At 45.2% G+C, this 22,398-nt stretch overlaps 1 protein-coding gene across 1 annotated transcript in view; it reads left to right on the forward strand.

Moving 5' to 3' along the window:
• STK11 (serine/threonine kinase 11) overlaps window positions 1-22,398 on the forward strand; it is a 152,547-nt gene that overhangs the window by 82,793 nt on the left and 47,356 nt on the right. The window contains exon 7 of the mRNA XM_073547189.1: window positions 9,413-9,470. Within this exon, the coding sequence (XP_073403290.1) occupies window positions 9,413-9,470 (58 nt within the window). The remainder of the gene's footprint in view (window positions 1-9,412; window positions 9,471-22,398) is intronic.

Genomic DNA, 22,398 nt, shown 5'->3' on the forward strand with positions numbered 1-22,398 from the left:
GTGGAAATGCTTAAACGCTTACAAAACGCATCCCTATCATTTTAGCTAAATTCCGCAATTGCTGTACCCATGCTGCGTATTTTTCCGCTGCGGAATCGCATTGCGGAAAAATACGCAGTATGTTCATTAATTTTGCGGAATCACGGTGATTCCTACGCCATAGACTTGCATTGGAATGCTTGACATCCGCAAATATGAAAAATGTTTGTGGATTTCAAGCGCATTTGCTGCGGTTTTTGTCATCCCATGAGCATCCATTAATCCAGGACGACTATATTGTCCCCTATTTTTTTTTTTGGTACATATTGTAAGGTAGCGCTGTCAATCAAGGTTGGAAACACTCGCTTGGCAGCCAAATCAGATCCAGCACGGGTTTTCCATAAAACAATAACAGTCCATGCGGTTTATTCAGGCATCATAAACCATGACCAGCAACATAAAGTTCATATAAACAGCATAGCGTCCATGACAGAGCTTCACTCTGTTTATCCTGTAGTCATACAGGTTCTGCAATGTCCAGCACACAGGCTCTTCAGCCTCACAGTTATCTCACCCCGTCAGGGTTACCTCATGGTTGCTTCAGACTCCAGACATTCATTCCCTCCCCTGGGAACTCTCAGATACTGGCAGCCATTACACACAGCCACTTCACGTGCTGTCAGGCAGGAAGCCCCGTCTCCCAGCGGGACCTTCCACAACGGACCAACCGGGTCCAAGCATTCACTCATGTGACCTACCCTGGCCACCTTATATGGTCCGTAGCCACGCCCACCGGGTCACATGGCTATGGCCTCATCACAGGTCCTTCACACTCACATAGTCTTTTACTACCAGCGTTTTCAGACACACCCCTGGGTGGATTTGTAGGTAGCTGGTTCCGCCCGTCTCTCCAGCTACTTGAAGACTTCCCTAAGACATTGACATGGAACCTCAGCAGTATCACTGCTGATCAACACATACACAAGTCTTCATCTCAAGGCCACCCACCTTGAGATACATTACGATCATTCAGCATCCTACTCCTATCAGGACACTGGAAATGCTTATACGCCTATCCTAGACCACCCACACAGCACCCCCTAGCAGACACAGTGGTCACTACACCACATACCCCCCCCCCCCCTCTGTTCAAACTTGTGGGGTTGAACACACAACATTACCTTGGGATCTCGAGACCGGGCACTCATTACACCTTACCCCACAGGTCAAGAGAACCGTCTCGGTCTGTCATATGGCCTCATCCCTACATTAGGCCTCCCCCGTCCCAGCGGTAAGAATATTGGCCCTGATCTTTGGCCCTCCAGTCACAGTCTGTCTGCGTCATCAGACACTGTTTAGTCACCACACTCTTTCACTGACCGGCTCTCCCGGTTGTTGCAGTCATAAGTCTTAATCGAGCCTACTGTCTGGCCTGAGTCTGACCCATTCAGTGTCTCACAGGAACTAAGGTCTCTCAGCCTCGTACGGCCCGTCGAACTACCACTTGCTGACATTCTTCGGCCACCTTCCATGTCACTACTTTGGGAAACCCTTCAGGTCCTTACATCTTGGGTTGAAGGTGGCCGCCACCTGGTGTTCCGTACCTCTTTATTGAGCAGGCAGTCCAGCCTCAACTGCTCAATCTCTTGCAGGTACTCCACTCGATACTCCAAGAGCATCCAAAAGTTTCTCAGGCTTTCCATGGAGTCAACCACCATGATGGGAACCGTGGCCTCTTCACTGGATACTTAGTCTTCATCATTAGGAGGGATCCTCACCCTCACCACACCGGAGATATTTACAAGGTCTTGCATTACCTTCCCGAGTCTTCCGATGATTCTCCCAATCAGACCTTTGGGTACCGGAACTACGTCTTTCCGCAAACCCAGTCGATCCATAGCCTCCCTTGCTAACTCTAGGCGTCGAGCAGCTTTCATATTACTCCGCCTGACCAACTGTTTGGCATGGAGTCATTGCAAATGCATCTCTTTCAGGACAGCTACCCGGTTTGCTGTATCTTCCCTGGCTGATATTATCACCAACTGCCGAGTCTCAGGTGCCCAGTGCACCTTACACGCCTTGACCGCCTCCTTAAAAGCCTCATGCACACCTTCCTCAGTACAGGATTCTTGCATGTCTTCGGGTACCTCGATTACAGATTTGAAGGTTGTGGTCTTGCTTTTTTCCTGGACAGAAGGCTCTGGCTTTACCATGGACACTTCCCTCCCTACAGTTGTCCTGACCGGGTGACTGTCGTCTTCAGTTCTTAGCTTACAAACTTCATGAGATTTTATCTCTTCATGACCCTTTGCCAAGATGGGTACTGGCAGTTCTGTCTTATCAGTTGGGCCCAGCCGCTGTAAATCTTCATCTAAGCTCTTCTTCCACAGAAGACCTTTTACTACTCCTCGGAGTTCTTCCATCTCTTCCCTAATCGTCTTGTTCACGCTTTGCCAGGTGGACAGGTGACCTTTGAGCTCCAAGACTTCTTTCTCGAGCCCCTCCACCCTGTTCTCGGCCATTTGTCTCAGGACCCTTTCTCGTTTGAGATGTTCTTCCACTGTCTCTTTTATCATCTGTATCTCATGGTCTTGTTCTTTTTTGGCCATCACGTGTCGCACCACTACTTCTCTAATTATATCTTCAATGGGTACCACTGGGTCAGCCCTATTAGTCGAGTGAACCCTCCAGTCATCGTCAGACCGTGTGTCTACCCCAGTCTCATCTACCAGCTCACCACCAGTCATGTCATTAGACGTCAGGTCCGTAAGTTGAGTCGGCGCACTCCCTCTTCCGGTCCCTTCTACATCCGACCTGTCGACTTTAGTAGGCGTCGCCGTCTCAGTGTCTGCTAAGTCACCCGTAGAAACGTCTCCATCCCCCTGCCATACGTCATCAAACACCATCAAGTCCCGGCGTATCTCAAAGGCATACACTAAGTCTGGTGGTTTACCGCCACCTTGGCACTCAACGCTGTGGGACGGGTCAAACATTACTCTGTCTACCGCATAGTTCACCATGACCCCATGTTTACAGCAAACCTGGACAATTTTCTCGGTCAGCCAGAAAGTGAGCGAAGTTCCTGTCAGTCACCTGACTCTGAGTCCAGCCGACCAGAGACTCTTTTCCGGTGCAACATCACGGTACACACCTGCAGCCCATCGTTACTACCCGGAAAAAAATATCGCACATTCTGAAAAAGACACACAGACACACACACACACACACACACACACACACACACACACACACACACACACACACACACACACACACACACTGCGGTACTCCAGACATGTCCACTGAGGTAACCAGTGCTGCCCCCTCTGGAACGACGGCCCTTTTCTGGACCACCCCAATTTGAGTTACCACCCCCTTTCAGGATTTCCCCTTGTCCGTTCCGCCGGTCTCCTTAGACCACAGTTCACACCAAAACAGTTTGCCCTTAACGATACCACACAAGTTCTTGTTGGCACCACCACTGCTCCTGCTGGCACCGATCACCGACACCACCGGCTGCCGCTCACACACAGCTGCTGGGGTCACCTTCGTAACCCCGCAGAGTTTCAGGAATCCGCTTGTCACCTTCGTAACCCCGCCGAGTTACAGCAAGCCGCTTGTCACCTCCTTGACCCCCACTGAGCCACCGCAGGCTGACTTGAAAGGGAAAAGAAAAAAAAAAACACACATGCAACACAAAACTCACGTGTCCTGTCTGTGTGCTCTTCAGGACGTCCATCTCCTCTCCTGAGACCGTCCAAGACACAGGGCGCACCGGGTGCTATTCAGGGAGCCGACCCTCCCAGGGTCTCCCAACACACCGGCCTCACCAGGTCCAGGGGCTCAGCGGGTGCTATTCTGGACATCCGTCTGAGACTGCCCAACACTCACGCCTCACCAGGTCCAAGGTCACACGTGCTCCAGGGATCTGATTGTTATCTCAGAACCTCCCAACACTGACCCTCCAGGACCTTTGCACACTGAGCCCTCCAGGTACACAGTCTCTCTCACTGACCCCAGTCAGTACAACATGAACACCTGTCCATTACCTGTGTCGGCCACAGAGGTTCTCGGGTACCTCTTAACCACAGAGGCACCTTATAGCAATCCACAGTCTCTTTTCTCTGACCCCGGTCAGCATATCACACGGCTTTCACAACCGTCACCTGCTGGCCACGCAGGTTCTCGGACCCCTCTACCGCAGAGGTGTCCTATAAGTCTCTTCCACTGACCCCGGTCAGCATATCACACAGCTTTCAAGACCGTCAGCCCTCCTGGCTCAGTGTTGCCAGCACTGCAACATGTGCTTTTGGAAACCGTTGCCCTTAGCAACTGAATTCTGCAGACCTCGTCTGTTGCCCCTAGCAACAAGGCTACAGCATTGCCCGCATCCTCCACCAATTGTAAGGTAGCACTGTCATTCAAGGTTGGGGACACTCGCTTGGCAGCCAAGTAATCAGATCCGGCACGAGTTTTCCATAAAACAATAACAGTCCATGCGGTTTATTCAAGCATCATAAACCATGACCAGCAACATAAAGTTCATATAAACAGCATAGCGTCCATGACAGAGCTTCACTCTGTTTATCCTGTAGTCATACAGGTTCTGCAATGTCCAGCACACAGGCTCTTCAGTCTCACAGTTTTCTCACCCCGTCAGGGTTACCTCATGGTTGCTTCAGACTCCAGACATTCATTCCCTCCCCTGGGAACTCTCAGATACTGGCAGCCATTACACACAGCCACTTCACGTGCTGTCAGGCAGGAAGCCCCGTCTCCCAGCGGGACCTTCCACAACGGACCAACCAGGTCCAAGCATTCACTCATGTGACCTACCCTGGCCACCTTATATGGTCCGTAGCCACGCCCACCGGGTCACATGGCTATGACCTCATCACAGGTCCTTCACACTCAGTCTTTTACTACCAGCGTTTTCAGACACACCACTGGGTGAATTTGTAGGTAGCTGGTTCCGCCCGTCTCTCCAGCTACCTGAAGACTTCCCTAAGACATTGACACGGAACCTCAGCAGTATCACTGCTGATCAACACATACACAAGTCTTCATCTCAAGGCCACCCACCTTGAGATACATTACGATCATTCAGCATCCTACTCCTATCAGGACACTGGAAATGCTTATACGCCTGTCCTGGACCACCCACACAGCGCCCCTTAGCGGACACAGTGGTCACTACACCACAATATGTTTGTCTATATATTTTTTTTTTTAGATTTGCCCCTATATTTTTTAAAAATATTTTTTCCCTATGTTTATTTTTTGCCTGCCCCAATATTATTTTGTCCCTTTTTTATGTCCCCCACTTTTATTTTTCTATTTGTCCCCAAAAATAAATTTCATTGGAGGCCAAGCTAGTTTGGTAAAAATGTGATGTGATTTTTTTTTTTTTTTTATTTCCACGGCTCTATGCTATAAACGTCTGTGAAGCACCTGAAAAAAAGTCAAATAACAAACCACAAAAGATACTTACCCTCCGTAGAATCCATTTTAAAGGGAATCTGTCACCCCTTTTTCCGAATATGAGCCGTCGGCACCGACATCAGGGGCTTATCTACAGCATTCTGTAATGCTGTAGATAAGCCCCCCCCCCGATGTAACCTGAAAGATACCCCCCCCCCCCGATGTAACCTGAAAGATAAGAAAAAAGAGCTAGATTATACTCACCGGGGGGGCGGTCCGGTCCGACGGGTAATAATGTGATTTAACTGAATAAGTAATCATAATGTGATTTAACTGAATAAGTAATCAATGTATGCATACATTTTCTGGTGGAATGAGACCAACAGTATACAGGGTTTTAACCCCGTAATGACCGCCGATACGCCTTTTAACGGCGGCAAATGAGGGTACTTTTTCCTCAGCATCGCTTTTTAAGGGCACTGATAAATATGGGTATAGCGCCCCCCAGCGTCTGAAAATCTCCAGTGTCTCGACTACTAGTTCTACTGGGTCTCAGTTACCCATGATTAGGACCGGTTTTTACGGTCCCCTGTCACGTGATCGCCGGTGATCACAAAAAATTTGTCCGATTTAAAATTAATTTGTCTCTTCTCTGATATGATCTATGATCTAGCATATCAGAGAAGAGAGAAATGGGTATCCGAACAGGATACCTTCATCTTCTCCAGGCCCTCCTGTTCCGTCCGCCGGCCCTCCGCGTCCTCTGCCTTAAAAAAAAAAAATGGCGAGTGCATGCAGAATGCGCTTGCCAAGATCTGCTGGCTGGTAACCGCAACAATAGGGAATTTTTCCTATTGGTTTCTTTTGATCACTGTGATAAAAAAAAAATAAAAAAAAAATAGTAACTCAAATCCCTGTTTGAATAAATACATTTTTATTTTATTTTCTATTCGTTGGGGTTAGAATTGGGTGGTTTTCAAAAGTTTAAAAAATAAAATTATGAAGATATGACAGTTACTGTTGAGCACAAGTGCTCGCCACTCGAGTTTGCATCGGGTGCTCGGGTTTGCACAAAGTATCTCCGATCCCCACATGTTTTTTTTTTTTTTTTTTGGGATGTCTAGCAGCTCTGAAACATGCGGGTCAGGGGTCGAGTATGTCACTCGAGCAACTGCCAAATTCTGTGCATACCAGAGCACCCGATGCAAACCGGAGTAGCAAGCACTTGCGCTCAATACTAAGGGCGACATATTCAATATGACAACCTAAAGTTACGGTATCTAATTCTGTGTCGTACTTGTGGGTTCAAAATGCTCACTATACCCCTGGATATAATCCTTGAGGGGTTTGGTTTCCAAAATGGGGTCACTTGTGGGGGGTTTCCACTGTTTAGGCACATTAGGGGCTCTCCAAATGTGACATGGCGTCCACTCTTGATTCCAGTCAATTTTGCAGTCAAAAAGTCAAACTGCGTTGCTTTCCTTCCGAGCATTGGCAGTCAAAGACAAATAAACATACAAAAAAGCAGGGATCACCATAAAAAATGCCAAATTTTATTAAGACACACAAAACCACAACAGGAAATTTAAAAACATTTAAAATACACAACTAGTTTCACTATGTGTAACCAACCCATACAGGAGCAATGGTTGGCCTGGTAACACCTATAAATAATGCATGAAATATCCAATTCAATATATAACGGAAAAACCCAAGTCTCTATGTAAAAATACCCAAATTAATAATTTTGAGAGACAAAAAAATCATCACATGCCTAGGCAAATTGGAAATTGTAAAGATTGGCACCAAATACAAGATGAAGAAAAAATATAAGTATAAAGCAATTGAATATAGATACAAAATTATTCAAATCCTTATGTCTTAATAGAGACACCTAACACCATGATACATGAGCAAAGGCACATCAGTAAGCCATCTGAAGTATTGAATATACATGCTCAGGTCAAATAAGACCTTCCTAGTAGCCCCATAACATGATGGCCTGTAAGATACATTACCAGTCAAATACTGTGACTTAAATAGGCATGCTCACAGAAAAACACACATGAACTGCAGTCATTAAGGTGCAAGGCAAGGAAATGGCTCCTGTAAGCCCGACGCGTATCGTCGTTGTGACTTCATCAGGGGCAAAAGAGAGTATAGTGGGTTCTGTGAGTCTTTTCACTATATATACGATCAAGTAATTAGCACATCTCAACAGCTGTTGAGCTTACCGCATGGAGTACACGTGCAATGGTGGAGAAATCGCCAGGTAACCGGAAGTAATTCCATGACGAGACCTAGCACAGGTGCGCATGCGCAGATGTTTTAGTAACCCAGGACTCAAAGTTCTGCGTCTGCGCACATAAATGGAAAGTTTCCCCTAAGGAAGCACAGTCACTGAGTGCGCCTGCGTGATGTAACATCACATGGCCGCAAGGTCCTTTATACAGATACACCATGTCTTTATGCTATACATTCCAAAACGAGTCCTAGCACAGATGCGCATGCGCAAACTTTGTTATAGTAACCAGGACTCAAAAACTTGCGTCTGCGCATATAGAAAGAAAAACTCCCCTAAGGGGAGACACACATTGAGTGCGCCTGCATGATGTAACACCCCATGACCGCAAGGTCCTTTATACAGATATATCATATCTTTGTACTATAGTATTGCCCAAATCGCTGTAAGTTGTTACTATAATATGGATAATTGTCTCTACCCATAGCCTATATATGAAGGCGTTATTTAGAACGTTACGCCATAATCCTGCGTTCCATCAGCATGAGGATTTCAAAGAAAGCATTATGTTTCATGAGCGTATGGAAGAGCACTCCACACCAGGCAATAAGCCCATCTGTAGAGTATATGAGGAATATTCATACAGCATTTATAGATCTGACATGAGACGCAACATTCCCTATAGTTGTCACATGCGTATAGGCTACTAGGACGTAATCTGTCAACATCTCAAAGGATAAATGCAAAGGTATAAATAATCATAGCCCACTGGTGAGTTGGCAATTTCCTTGCTCATTTTACAATCAATCGAATAGAGAGAGTACGAACGGAAGTATAATCACCAACCCATAGAATTATTATACCTATGAAACATAAGAAAAGACTAAAATCAATAAAGAGGGATCCTGTAATATTGTAGGTTATGAAGCAGATAGATTGTTCTTGATTCATAATAATTACCTTAAGAAAAAAATAGATGGTATTCACCTTAGTGGAAATACCGAGCTACACAGTGGCTGTTCCCCACATATGGGCTATCGATGTACTCAGAAGAAATTGCACAACAAATGTCGGGGTCCATTTTTTCCTGTTACCTTTGTGACAAAGAGAATTTGTCTAAAGTAAATTTTTTGTGAAAGAGTTAAATGTTCATTTTTTCCATCCACATTGCTTCGGTTCTCGTGAAGCACTTTTGGGTATTTTATATAACATCCCCTCAAATGTAATGTGGTCCCTAAAAATAAAAAAAAATAGTTTGGTAAATTTTGTTCTAACTTCCTAACAAAAAAAATTGTTTCAAAAATTGTGCTGCTGTAAGGTAGACATGTGGTAAATGATATTTATTAACTATTGTGTGTAACATAACTCTCTGGTGTAAGGGCATGAAAATTAAGTTTGAAAATTGCAAAATTTTCTAAATTTTTGTCAAATTTCCTTTTTTTTTTTTTTTTTTAATAAAAAGTGATATTGAAGAATTGTTACCACTATCAATGAAGAACAATATGTCACGAAAAAAATCTCAATCAATGCGATTCATTGAAGCGTTCCAGAGTTATTACCACATAGTGACAAAGAACAAAATTTGGCCTGGTCATTAAGGTCAAAACTGGCTCAGTCACTAAAGGGTTAAGGAAACTTTTTAGCCATGTTCTTTTGTTTTAGACTTTTTTTTGTTAGGGTAGCTGACTGGTGCTCTGTACATCGTATGATAAATGTGATGTTCTTATTTTAGCTTCAGTTCTCCAGATTTAAAGCCTTTTTTTCTTTTAGGAATGCTGGAATATGACCCAACTAAGCGGTTTTCAATACAGCAGATCCGTCGACACAAGTAAGTCAGGTTTCCTGGGTTTCATTTTCGTACAGTCACCCCAGTTTAATGCAATCTGCTTGTACAGATAAATGGACTAAGTAGATCTAGGTGTCTAGCTGATTGACATTAATTATGAGGTACCTGGCATGACGTTTGCAGTTTAGGTCTGTTCATGTGGCTCAGCATTGTTGCTGTGTTTTTTTTCTTCAGTTTTACAAAGTAGCTGATACCTTGATAAAACTGCGTGGTGTAAACTTAGATGGATGGGACTGTATTAAAACGCTTTTAACCCCTTACTGCCATTGGACAGAATATTACGTCCAATGGCAGTAACCCCCGTTTTGATGTGGGCTCCGTCGGTGAGCCCGCATCAAAGCTGGGAACTGTGAGCTGTTTTGAAAAGCTGATGTGCCCGCAATAGGCGCGGGTGGAATCGCGATCCACCTGCGTCGATTAACTAGTTAAATGCCGGAAACACGCCCACCGCTGACCCCTGTCACGTGATCGGGGGTCATCGGTGCGTTGGCATAACAACCAGAGGTCTCCTTGAGACCTCTATGGTTGTTGATGCCGGATTGCTATGAGCGCCACCCTGTGGTTGGCGCTCATAGCAATGCTGTAATTCTACTACATACAAGCGATCTGAGCAGAGGCAATCAAGTTGTGGCAGCTTCTAGTCTCCCATGGAGACTATTGAAGCAGCTAAAAGTAAAAAAAAAAAATAGTTTTAAAAATATAAAAAAAATGTAAAAGTTTAAATCGCCCCCCCCTTTCGCCCCATTGAAAATAAAGCAATTTAAAAAAAAAATCACACATTAGGTATCGCCGCGTTCAGTCTATCAATATAAAAAGGATTAGCCCGATCTCTAAACGGCATAGCAAGAAAAAAACTCAATGCCAGAATTACGTTTTTTTGGTCGCTGCGACATTGCATTAAAATGCAATAACAGGCGATCAAAAGAACATATTGGCGCACAAAAAATAAGCGCTCACCCAACCCAAGATCCCAAAAAATGGAGACACGACGGGTCTTGGAAAATGGCGCAATTTTTTAGCAAACTTTTGAATTTTTTTCACCATTTAGACAAAAAAGAACCTAGACATGTTTGGTGTCTGTGAACTCGTAATGACCTGGAGAATCCTAATGGCAGGTTAGTTTTAGCATTTAGTGAACCTAGGAAAAAAAAGCCAAGCAAAAAACAAGTGTGGGATTGCACTTTTCTTGCAATTTCACCACACTTGGAAATTTTTTGAGTACACGACATGCTAAAACCAATGATGTCGTTCAAAAGTACAACTTGTCCCACAAAAAAGAAGCCCTCACATGGCCATACTGACGGAAAAATAGAAAAAGTTATGGCTCTGGGAAGAAGGGGAGCGAAAAAATGAAAACGCAAAACTGGAAAAAGCTCCGGTCAATAAGGGGTTAAAGAAAACCTGTCATCAGGATTATCCGTGTTCCACCAAAGGTATGGGCATAATGGTGTGGTCATACTGATTCAATACATACTTCAGTTCAGAAATCTGCAGCCTGGTTTTCGCTAAATCACTATTAGAAGGTTTGGATTTCTAAACTCTTCGTGCATCGGTTGTGGGGGATTGTGTGGCAGGACTGTGGGTAGGGTCTTGGGCTCTGCCACAACCCTTCCTCTCCCTTTGGTGTCTTTATCTGTTTCCTTCATTTAAATTTTGCACTGGCACATTCCTAGCTGCAGGTGACACTAGGGCAGCTTGATCTGGTGGCTGGCTTCAGGACAATGGCAGATCAACCTCCGGCAGACTTCAGTAGTCGCACATGCCCAGAATAAGATCTTGGCTCGTCACTGAGCAGAGGCCTAAATCTGCGCGTGTGTGTACCGCCCCTCAAAAATTGGGAAGAGGGGGAAAAAGGACCGAAAATGCCATGCACCTTGATCTTGAATCTCATCCGCACGCAGCCGTCCCAGTCTCGGACGTGAGCAGGGAAGCAGGAAAGTAAGTCGTAGTCTCCAGCAATGAAAAGCTCAATTCCATAAGGAAGGTAAAAATTCGTAACTTTTAATTAACCATTTAAAAACCTTTTGCAACCAGTGTGGGTCACTATACAGATAGTTCACAACGTGTTTCAGCAATATGCCTTGATGGTATATGAAAAGAAATGTGAACAAGATTTATAAAAAGTCTTTGGCTAGAGAAAACAGGTGAATGAAATTAGATAATTTAAACATTCAGAATTTTAACCCATAAATCACCTAGACACAGAATATTTATTAAAAAAAAATCACTAGAACGTAAGCACAAAACAAATATTAATAACAGCATTACATAACACAAAATTGCAAAAAAAAATCTACATGTAAATAAAACAAAAGGAACTGTAGAATTAAATCCTCCCGAGAATTCATACCAAAAGGCACTCTGGTGTCTAACCGATAAATCCAATATGAGTCTCTGTTGAGAATTTTCCTCTTATGATCCCCTCCTCTCTTGTGCTTGAATACTCAATACCCTTAAATTTCAGAGATTTAATGTTACCATTATGTTTGTGAAAAAAATGTTTCGAAACCGCTGATGTAGTAAGCGCTGTAGAACTAGAGGCATCGGACACATGTCTTCTGATTCGCTTCTTTAGTAGACCAGTAGTGCAACCTACATACTGGATATTAAATTTCTACACATTTGATTAAATAAATCATGCCAGCAGTGTTGGTATAACTATTGATTTGAAAAAATACTGCCCATGGCAAGAGAACTAAAAGTACTGTTATTATAGTTAGGGCTGTGGAGTCGGTAAGCCAAACCTGCGACTCCGACTCCTCAATTTCCCTTCCACCGACTCCGACTCCCACATATATTGCTTATATTTAAGTGAAAAATGTATTGTAGTACAACGTGAACATCAGACATGTAATCATTTTTATGATCCAATAATCAAGATATTTGGATACAACAGAATATATATTTATTGTAATACAACTTTAGAACACAAAAAACTGTAATAAATTGTAAATATGAAATACACTGTGTAATATTGATTATATATATATATATATATATATATATATATATATATATATATATATATATATATATGGTACAGACCAAAGTTTGGACACACCTTCTCATTCAAAGAGTTTTCTTTATTTTCATGACTATGAAAATTGTAGATTCACTCTGAAGGCATCAAAACAATGAATTAACACATGTGGAATTATATAATTAACAAAAAAGTGTGAAACATCTGAAAATATGTCTTCTATTCTAGGTTCTTCAAAGTAGCCACCTTTTGCTTTGATTACTGCTTTGCACACTCTTGGCATTCTCTTGATGAGCTTCAAGAGGTAGTCACCGGAAATGGTTTTCACTTCACAGGTGTGCCCTGTCAGGTTTAATAAGTGGGATTTCTTGCCTTATAAGGTTGGGACCATCGGTTGTGTTGTGCAGAAGTCTGGTGGATACACAGGTGATAGTCCTACTGAATAGACTGTTAGAATTTGTATTATGGCAAGAAAAAAGCAGCTAAGTAATGAAAAATGAGTGGCCATCATTACTTTAAGAAATCAAGGTCAGTCAGTCCGAAAAATTGGGAAAACTTTGAAATTGTCCCCAAGTGCAGTGGCAAAAACCATCAAGCGCTACAAAGAAACTGGCTCACATGAGGACCGCCCCAGGAAAGGAAGACCAAGAGTCAAACGCTGAGTGTGCAAAGCAGAAATCAAAGCGAAAGGTGGCTACTTTGAAGAACCTAGAATATAAGACATACAGTATTTTCAGTTGTTTCACACTTTTTTGTTAATTATATAATTCCACATGTGTTAATTCATAGTTTTGATGCCTTCAGAGTGAATCTACAATTTTCATAATCATGAAAATAAAGAAAACGCTTTGATTGAGAAGGTGTGTCCAAACGTTTGGTCTGCACTGTGTGTATGTGTGTGTGTGTGTGTATATGTGTGTGTAATATATATATATATATATATATATACACACACACACACACACACACACACACACACACACACACACACACACACACACACACACACTTATCTCGGCTAAGATAAAGCCTAGATCCTCAGAACCTCATACTGTTCAGCAGAATTTCATACTGCACACCACAGCTGCTGCAGAACCTCATACTGCACACCCCTACACTTGAAAATAAAGCCTGCACCTTAAGAAGATGTGGTGGTGAATGCCGTCTATTTATTCCAACTATCAATTGTTGTTGATGTGTTACTGAAGACGAGCAATGCCTGTCCTGGGCGTACTTTTGGGCAGCTATGAGGTGTATCTGACTGGTGCTAAAAAAAAGCAGTGTTAGTCTGTGTGCTACCCTGCTTTCATTCTTTTTGGTACAGATATGATAGACAGATATGGATAAATGGATATATAGATAGAGCAGATTTCTAATCTGCTTTTGCTATTGAAAACATTATCTATGAGCTCAAAAACCTTTCAGGTGATGTCGTTTTTTAAAAAGCTGATCTGCTTTTGCAACTGAAAAACGTATCCTCAAAAAACGCAGGAAAAATGCTGTGTGTGAATGTAGCCTTAGATCAGGAATAGAACAGTCATTTATAGGACATTTCATAACTTTCCCAAATTCCTATGAAAAAATATTCAGCGCTTTCTGCATTGAACTACTGTACCCAATTTATTATATATTTTAGGAGTTGGTCCATTTTATACCGACTCCAACTCCGACTCCACCAAAATGAGCACCGACTCCACAGCCCTGGTTTGCATGTTCACATGCTTTACAAGATGTGTGCCCAAATTTAACAAAAACCTTTATGAGAAAGACACGTAGGCTGTGTGGAAAAATTAGGACCTTGAAAAAAATTTGGTGATAAAATATTACCTAGAGTAGGAGATGTTTTGGCCACAAATCTAATATTGGATTTTTAAAAAAACTTCAGAAAGCCTCTCATCTTCATTTAAAATCTGAAAATATTTGCGAATTATTATTTATTTATATAGCGCCATTAATTCCATGGTGCTGTACATGAGAAGGGGGTTACATACAAAGTTATAGATATCGTTATCAGTAAACAAATTTACAATGACAGACTGGTACAGAGGAGAGGGGACCCTGTCCTTGCGGACTTACATTCTACGGGATAGTGGGGAAGAGACAGAAGGTCAGGGGTGCAGAAGCTCTGGTGGTGATGAGGCGGCAGAATGGTCATTGCAGGCTGTAAGCTTTCCTGAAAAGATGGGTTTTCAGGTTCCGTTTGAAGGATCCGAGGGTGGTGGATAATTGGACGTGTTGAGGCATGGCATTCCAGAGGATAGGGGATATTCGGGAGAAATCTTGGAGGCGGTTGTGTGAGGAACGAATAAGTATGGAGGAGAGTAGGAGGTCTTGAAAGGATCGAAGGTTACGTGAGGGAAGATATTGGGAGATTAGTTCAGAGATATAGGGAGGGACAGGTTGTGGATGGCTTTGTAGGTCAGTGTTAGTAGTTTGAACTGGATTTGCTGGTGAATTGGGAGCCAGTGGAGGGATTTGCAGAGGGGAAAGACAGGGGAGTAGCAAGGAGAGAGGTGGATTAGTCGGGGAGCAGAGTTGAGGACAGACTGGAGTGGTGCAAGAGCGTAAACAGGGAGGCCACAGAGGAGAGTGTTGCAGTAGTCAAGGCGGGAGATAATGAGGGAATGTACAAGAGTTTTAGTAGATTGAGGGCTGAGGAAGGGACGGATTCTGGAAATATTTTTGAGTTGGAGGCGACAGGAGGTGGCAAGAGTTTGGACGTGTGGTTTGAAGGACAGGGCAGAGTCGAGAGTTACTCCGAGGCAGCGGATTTCAGGTGCGGGAGAGAGCATGATGCCGTTTACCATAATAAATAGATTGGGTAGGGAAGATACGTGAGATGGAGTAAAGACAATGAGTCCAGTTTTGTCTACATTGAGTTTTAAGAAGCGAGAGGTGAAAAAGGAGGATATGGCTGATAGACACTCCGAGATTCTGGACAGCAGAGAGGTGACATCTGGGACAGAGAGATCTGAGTGTCGTCCGCATACAGATGGTACTGGAAGCCATGGGACTTTGAGTTATCCTAGACCAAGAGTATAAATGGAAAAAAGTAGGGGCCCGAGGACAGAGCCTTGGGGGACTCCAACAGAGAGAGGGCGGGATGAGGAGGTAGTGTGGGAGTGGGAAACGCTGAATGTGCGGTCAGAAAGGTATCAGGCAATCCAGGACAGGGCAAGGTCTTTTATGCCAAGGGAAGAAAGAATCAATAGCAGTAGACAGTGGTCGACTGTGTCGAAGGCAGAGGAAAGGTCAAGAAGGAAGGAGGATGGAGAACTGTCTGTTCTAGGTTCTTCAAAGTAGCCACCTTTTGCTTTGATTACTGCTTTGCACACTGTTGGCATTCTCTTGATGAGCTTCAAGAGGTAGTCACCGGAAATGGTTTTCACTTCACAGGTGTGCCCTGCCAGGTTTAATAAGTGGGATTTCTTGCCTTATAAATGGGGTTGGGACCATCAGTTGTGTTGTGCAGAAGTCTGGTGGATACACAGCTGATAGTCCTACTGAATAGACTTAGAATACTGGAATATTACAGATGACATGTAAAGGGTGGCATGATCTGGCATCTAAAATAGAATTGCTATCCGTAGGTTTTTTTTTTTTATAGGGTACAACTGTTATATTATGAGTTTTACAATCCACTAAAAGAGTAACATCTAAATAGTTGACGTGAGTGGTGGATAAAGTATATGTAAATCTCAAACTGAAATTCTCATTCATATACGTAATAAATGAATTAGCCTCTGAATCAGTACCCTTCCAAATTATTATTATTTATTTATATAGCACCATTGATTCCATGGTGCTGTACATGAGAAGTGGGTTACATACAAATTGCAGATATCACTTACAGTAAACAAACTAACAATAACAGACTGATACAGAGGGGAGAGGACCCTGCCCTTGCGGGCTTACATTCAGGATGGTGGGGAATGAGACATTAGGTTGTGGGGGGGAGGTGGCGACTCCGGTGTTGGTGAGGCGGTAGCTCCGGTAGTGGTTAGAAGGCAGCAGGGTCATTGCAGGCTGTAAGCTTTCTTGACGAGATGGGTTAACAAATAACAATTACCGGTACATCATCAATGTAACGGCCGTAAAATACAATTTATTCGGACTCCCATGACAGCACCATGAGAGAGAGGATCCGCCCTTCGGGAACAGGAAACCTACAGATACAAAAGGGCGGCACCTCTCCCACGCATCAGTTGGTTTCCTGTTCCTGAGGGGACGGGATCCTACAGACCGTATCCCAGGCCGGCCGGCCGGTATAGGTAGCGAGGGGGTCTCCTACCTCGGCCTGGTGCGGAGCTGCTGGAGGACGCCACGGTGGCCCACGGTGGTGGATACAGCAGGGAGCGGCATCCGGAGGAGGTCCGTCTCCATATGTGCGCCGCCGCCGGTAAGTATGCCCCCCGGGGGCTCCCAGCTCCGGCGGCGCGATCGCGGTGGATTGAGGGGGCCGGCGCAGCTGCAGGGCGCTGGGGCCGGGGAGCGCTCCATGGTGGAGCGCCCGGGCGTCTCGCGTGACTTCCGGTCACGTCGGAGTCGCGGTGACGTCAGGGGGCGGAGCCTCGGGGCGCTTCCGGGTCGGCGGCGCCACTTCGCAGGCGCGGGGACCCAAGATGGCGGCGCCCATCGGGAGGACGCCGGTAAGCGCCGGTTCCCCTGCCCAAAGCGGCGCCAGCTGGGGAGGGGGGCCCTATTAGGGGGGAGGGCGCGGCAGGAGGAAATCTGCTGTCCGGAGGAGGGGTATATAGGCAGGACCCTAGATGGGTGCCTTGCCTTGGCCACATTATTGCAAGCCAGTAATGGAGAGTGATCAGGAGCAGCAGCAAAAGCGGCAGCAACAGCGACAATCTTCACTGCCGCCCCTGGATGACCTTAGGCAGGTCAAACAGAAGAAGAAAGAGGCCCGTGACAGTAAGGAGCGTCCGGGACGAAGTGACCAGTCCAGTCATAAAAGCTCCTCTAGGCGGACCGGAGCATCGACTGAGAAAAATCCCCCTCATTCTCCGGTACTTGATTGTGGCACCGGTAAGTGATCTTCGTGAATGTTCACTCAGTGACGGGGCCTCCTTCTGTGTTTTATTCTCGGGGAAGAAAGCTACGAGTAAAACCAGACACAGGGAATGCGCACTCTGTGCATGCCCGTTACCAGATTCATGCCCCAAAAAGTTATGTCCCCCCTGTATCCAGCAGACAGTGGCGGAGGAGTCGCCCGCAGTAGCGGCGTGTTTAAGGGATATAGTAAGGGCAGAGATGAAGGAAACCCTAAAATCCCTGTCCCAACCAGAGAGTGTAAGGGGTGAGGACCCGGTAGAGTCAGATTACTCGACAGAGTGGAGGAGAAGTAAGGGCTCCCATATTTCATCTCCCTCGTCCTCCTCAGAAGAAGAGGACTCTGGTCGGTTTTGCCTGCCGCTCGACCGAGTAGACAAATTGGTAAAAGCGGTCAGAGGAACAATGGAGGTGGAGGAGCCGAAGCCTCAATTATCCATGCAGGATGTGATGTTCGGGGGGCTGGAGCAGAGGAAGCGTAGGGTCTTCCCACTAAACGAAAAGATCCAGGATCTCATCCGCAGAGAGTGGAAATAGCCAGATAAAAGAGGGTCGCTACCACCAGCCCTCAAGCGGAGATATCCCTTTGACGATTCAGCAATGAATACTTGGGACAAGGCCCCCAAATTAGATGCAGCTATTGCGAAAGCATCGAAAAGATCCTCGCTACCCTTTGAGGACATGGGGTCCCTTAAAGATCCTCTAGACAGGAAGGCAGATACCTTCCTTAAAAATACCTGGGAAATGGCAGCCGGTTCCTTAAGACCAGCAGTAGCATCGACTTGCACGGCCAGGTCCATGATGGTCTGGTTTGACCAGTTAGGGTCACAGTTAAAACAAGGAACATCTAGACAGGCAATCCTTGGGGCCCTACCAATAATCCAGGATGGCGCAGCCTTCCTAGCGGATGCCTCGGCTGATGCAGTCAGAATGGCCGCCAGGGCAGCAGGACTCTCTAATGCGGCTCGGAGAGCCCTGTGGCTGAAGTGCTGGCCGGGAGATATTCAGTCCAGGGCGAAACTCTGCACTATCCCGTGTGAGGGGGAATATTTATTCGGAGCAGTCCTAGACGAACTACTGGAGAAGGCCGGGGATGATAAAAAGAAATTCCCAAATCTTTGGTCCGCATCTTACCGACGTCCGTTTAATAGAAGGAGATTTGGTCAAGGGAGAAGGCGTAACCCTTCACCTAATAGAGACCGTCCCAGATGGGAGGATAGAAGGAGAAGAGGTACGGGCTTCATGTTCAGACGCTCGTCGAGAGAGCGAAAAAGACAGAACCAATGACTAGCAATTCCCGTGGGGGGTAGACTGTCATCCTTCCTCCCAGCATGGCTACAGGTCACCAATAGTGACTGGGTGCGGAATGTGATATCCACCGGACTCAGGTTGGAGTTCACTCAAGTCCCACGGGATACCTTTTAAACCAACACCCTTAAGGTCTTCACCCTTCGAGCAAGCGGCTTTAGAAGCAGAGGTCTTGAACCTGTGTCTAAAAACGTTCTGATAGAGGTTCCAGAGTCTGAGAGAGGAAGAGGGTTCTACTCTCCCATATTCCTAATCCAAAAGCCGGATAAAACATTCAGAACGATTATTAATTTACGTTTCCTTAATGAATTTTTGGTTAAACGCACTTTAAAATGGAATCCATTAGTTCTACAATAAAGATGCTGTTTGAAGGGTGTTTTATGGCGGTAGTGGACTTAAAAGACGCATACTATCATGTGCCCATCCACGCAGATTTCCAGCAGTTCCTGAGAGTGGCGGTATCAATAGACGGTATAATCCGTCATTATCAATATAGAGCCCATCCCTTTGGTCTCTCAGCAGTGCCCTGGGTATTTACAAAAATAGTGGCCGAAGTTATGGCTCATTTACGGGAAGTTGACATCTTAATTATCCCATACTTGGATGATTTTTTGATTGTGGGAAATTCAGTGGACCATTGTCTCTCAGATAAAAAAAGCGAAGTCCAGATTAGAGAACCTCGGATGGATAATAAATTACGAGAAGTCCCGATTTCAGCCCTTAAAGGTCCAGAAGTTTCTAGGCTTGCTGTTAAATTCAGAAGCTCAGCAGTGTCTGTTACCCGTAGATAAATTACAGCAGATACAGCAGCAGGTTCTTCGGGCAATCGATAGACCCTCCATGACCCTCAGGCAGGCCATGTCCCTGTTAGGCTCCCTAACCTCATGTATCCCAGCGGTCAAGTGGGCACAATTCCACACTAGGGCCCTTCAGAAAGACGTCCTGGTTAATAGCAGAACCTTAGAGGGCTTCTTGCAGGGTCAGGTATTGCTAAGCCCCTCAACTATTACATCTCTTAGGTGGTGGCTCGATGTCGGAAATTTAGCCTTGGGGGTGCCCTGGGTGATACAGATAACCCGCGTAATAACCACAGACGCTAGTCCTTGGGGTTGGGGGGCCCATATGGGGGACATAGTGGTACAGGGACAGTGGGACTCCGATGCTGAGATCTCATCTAACCAGAGGGAGCTGCTGGCGATTGAATTGGCCATTAAAAAACTCATTATGTATCTACAGGGCCATCATGTGAGGATACTCTCGGACAACCAGGTAGCGGTAGCCTATGTCAACCACCAAGGTGGAACCCGCTCCAACGCCCTGATGCGGATAACGGAACGTCTCCTTCAGATAGCAGAGAAAAATTTTCTATCATTAACCGCGCTCCACATCAGCGGAAAAGACAACATGAAGGCAGACTTTCTAAGCCGCAGGGCCCTAAGGCAGGGAGAATGGGCTTTAAACTCAGACATCTACAACCAGATTGTCCGCAAATGGGGTCAACCGGAGGTGGACCTCTTTGCCACCAAGGAAAACAGGAAGGAAAAAACTTTCTGTTCCCTAAATCCCAGGGAAAATCCACTGGCCGTGGACGCCCTCCTAATAAAATGGGACTTCTCGCTGGCTTATGCCTTTCCGCCTTTGAACCTTCTACCTCTGGTAGTGAGGAAGATCAGGGAAGACGGGGCAAGAGTCATATAGATTGCCCCCTTCTGGCCCAGAAGGACCTGGTTTGCATGGTTGAGGACCATGTCAGTTAGCGATCTTAAGGTACTGCCGAACCTTCCAGATCTCCTCTACCAGGGGCCAGTCAACCACCCACAAGTAGCAGGATTCCGTTTGACGGCATGGTGTTTGAGAGGACACTATTGAGGGATAGAGGGTTCTCAAAAAATGTAATCGATACACTCCTAAAAAGTAGGAAACAAACCACCACAGGTATCTATGCTAGAACCTTGAGGCGATTCCTGTCCACCTGTGAGTTTAATATCAGGGATGGAATACCCGTAAAACAGATTCTAGAATTCCTCCAGAGGGGTCTCGAGTTGGGCCTTTCCACTAGTACATTGAAAGTACAAGTTTCAGCTTTAGGGGCCCTATTTGCATGCGACATTGCCGGTAACCATTGGGTAGTGAGATTCATTAAGGCAGTTACCAGATCGAGACCCATACTCAAAGATAGGTGTATGCCTTGGGACTTAAATTTAGTCCTGACAGCCATGACAGAGAAACCGTTTGAACCTGTGGATTCTGCTTCACTAAAAATGATATCACTTAAGACAGCCTTTTTGGTAGCAATAACATCTGCACGTAGAATAGGCGACATACAGGCACTTTCCAGATTGCCTCCGTACACAGAATTCTCACAGGATAGAGTAATCCTAAGGCCAGACCCGGCATACCTTCCCAAGGTAGCGTCTCATTTTCATAGGACACAAGAGATAGTTCTGCCTTCCTTCCTCCCTAATCCAACCAATCCTAAAGAACAAAAACTTCAGGCTCTAGATGTTAAGAGATGCCTACTTAAATATTTAGCAGCCACAGATCCTTGGAGGAAGGCGAACGCATTATTTTTATCCTTCCAAGGTCCCAGGAAAGGGTATAGAATGTCAAAGCGCACGTAAGCGAGGTGGATTAGGGAGGCTATATCTATTGCCTACACAGCAGGTGGCGGTCCGGCTCCACAGAACCTGAGGGCGCATTCCACTCGTGCCATGGCATCATCCTGGCAGAGAGATCGGGAGTATCAATTGACCAGATATGTAAGGCGGCCACCTGGTCATCTCCTTCCACCTTTTTTAACCACTATCGGTTAGACATGGGTACCTCCTCAGATCTCACCTTCGGGCTAAGGGTGCTGCAGGCTGTAGTCCCTCCCTAAATTAGTTTACATCTCTGTAATTCTCTCGTGGTGCTGTCATGGGAGTCCGAATAAAGTATTAAGTTACGTACTGGTAACGGTATTTTTCGGAAGCCCATGACAGCACCCTTAGTTCCCTCCCTTGTTCACGTAGAAGGGTGCTCCCCTTTAGAGGATTGTTTTCGTGAGTTCACCTTATGTGGGATATGGTTTAAAGAATTGTAAATAGGATAGATAGGTTGTATATATTGTGTATATGCGGTGTACTAACCATGGTAGCCTCTCAAGCTCTGTAATCCAACTGATGCGTGGGAGAGGTGCCGCCCTTTTGTATCTGTAGGTTTCCTGTTCCCGAAAGGCGGATCCCCTCTCTCGTGGTGCTGTCATGGGCTTCCGAAAAATACCGTTAACGGTACGTAACTTAATACTTTTTTTTATCATGAAAAATATTTTTGCCAGAAAACAAAAAATATTCTTCCCACAGACAGCTACAACATGATTAGCAAGGGAGGGGGAAAATTTCCCTCCCATGCTAACTCCCCTGGTCTGAAGAAAGAATGGCCCTGCAAAAGAAAAATAATTGTGTGATCACACAACTCCTGACAGCAGAAAATTCTCAATTTCAATCTTATATCTACTGTATTTGGCCAAGAAAAATTTAAGGCTTGAAAGAGCAATATCATGTGGGATTGAGGGATACAAATTAA

The sequence above is a fragment of the Dendrobates tinctorius genome, unplaced genomic scaffold, assembly GCF_039654945.1.
Source record: "Dendrobates tinctorius isolate UK_male_01 unplaced genomic scaffold, ASM3965494v1 ptg000011l, whole genome shotgun sequence".
NCBI lineage: Eukaryota > Metazoa > Chordata > Amphibia > Anura > Dendrobatidae > Dendrobates > Dendrobates tinctorius.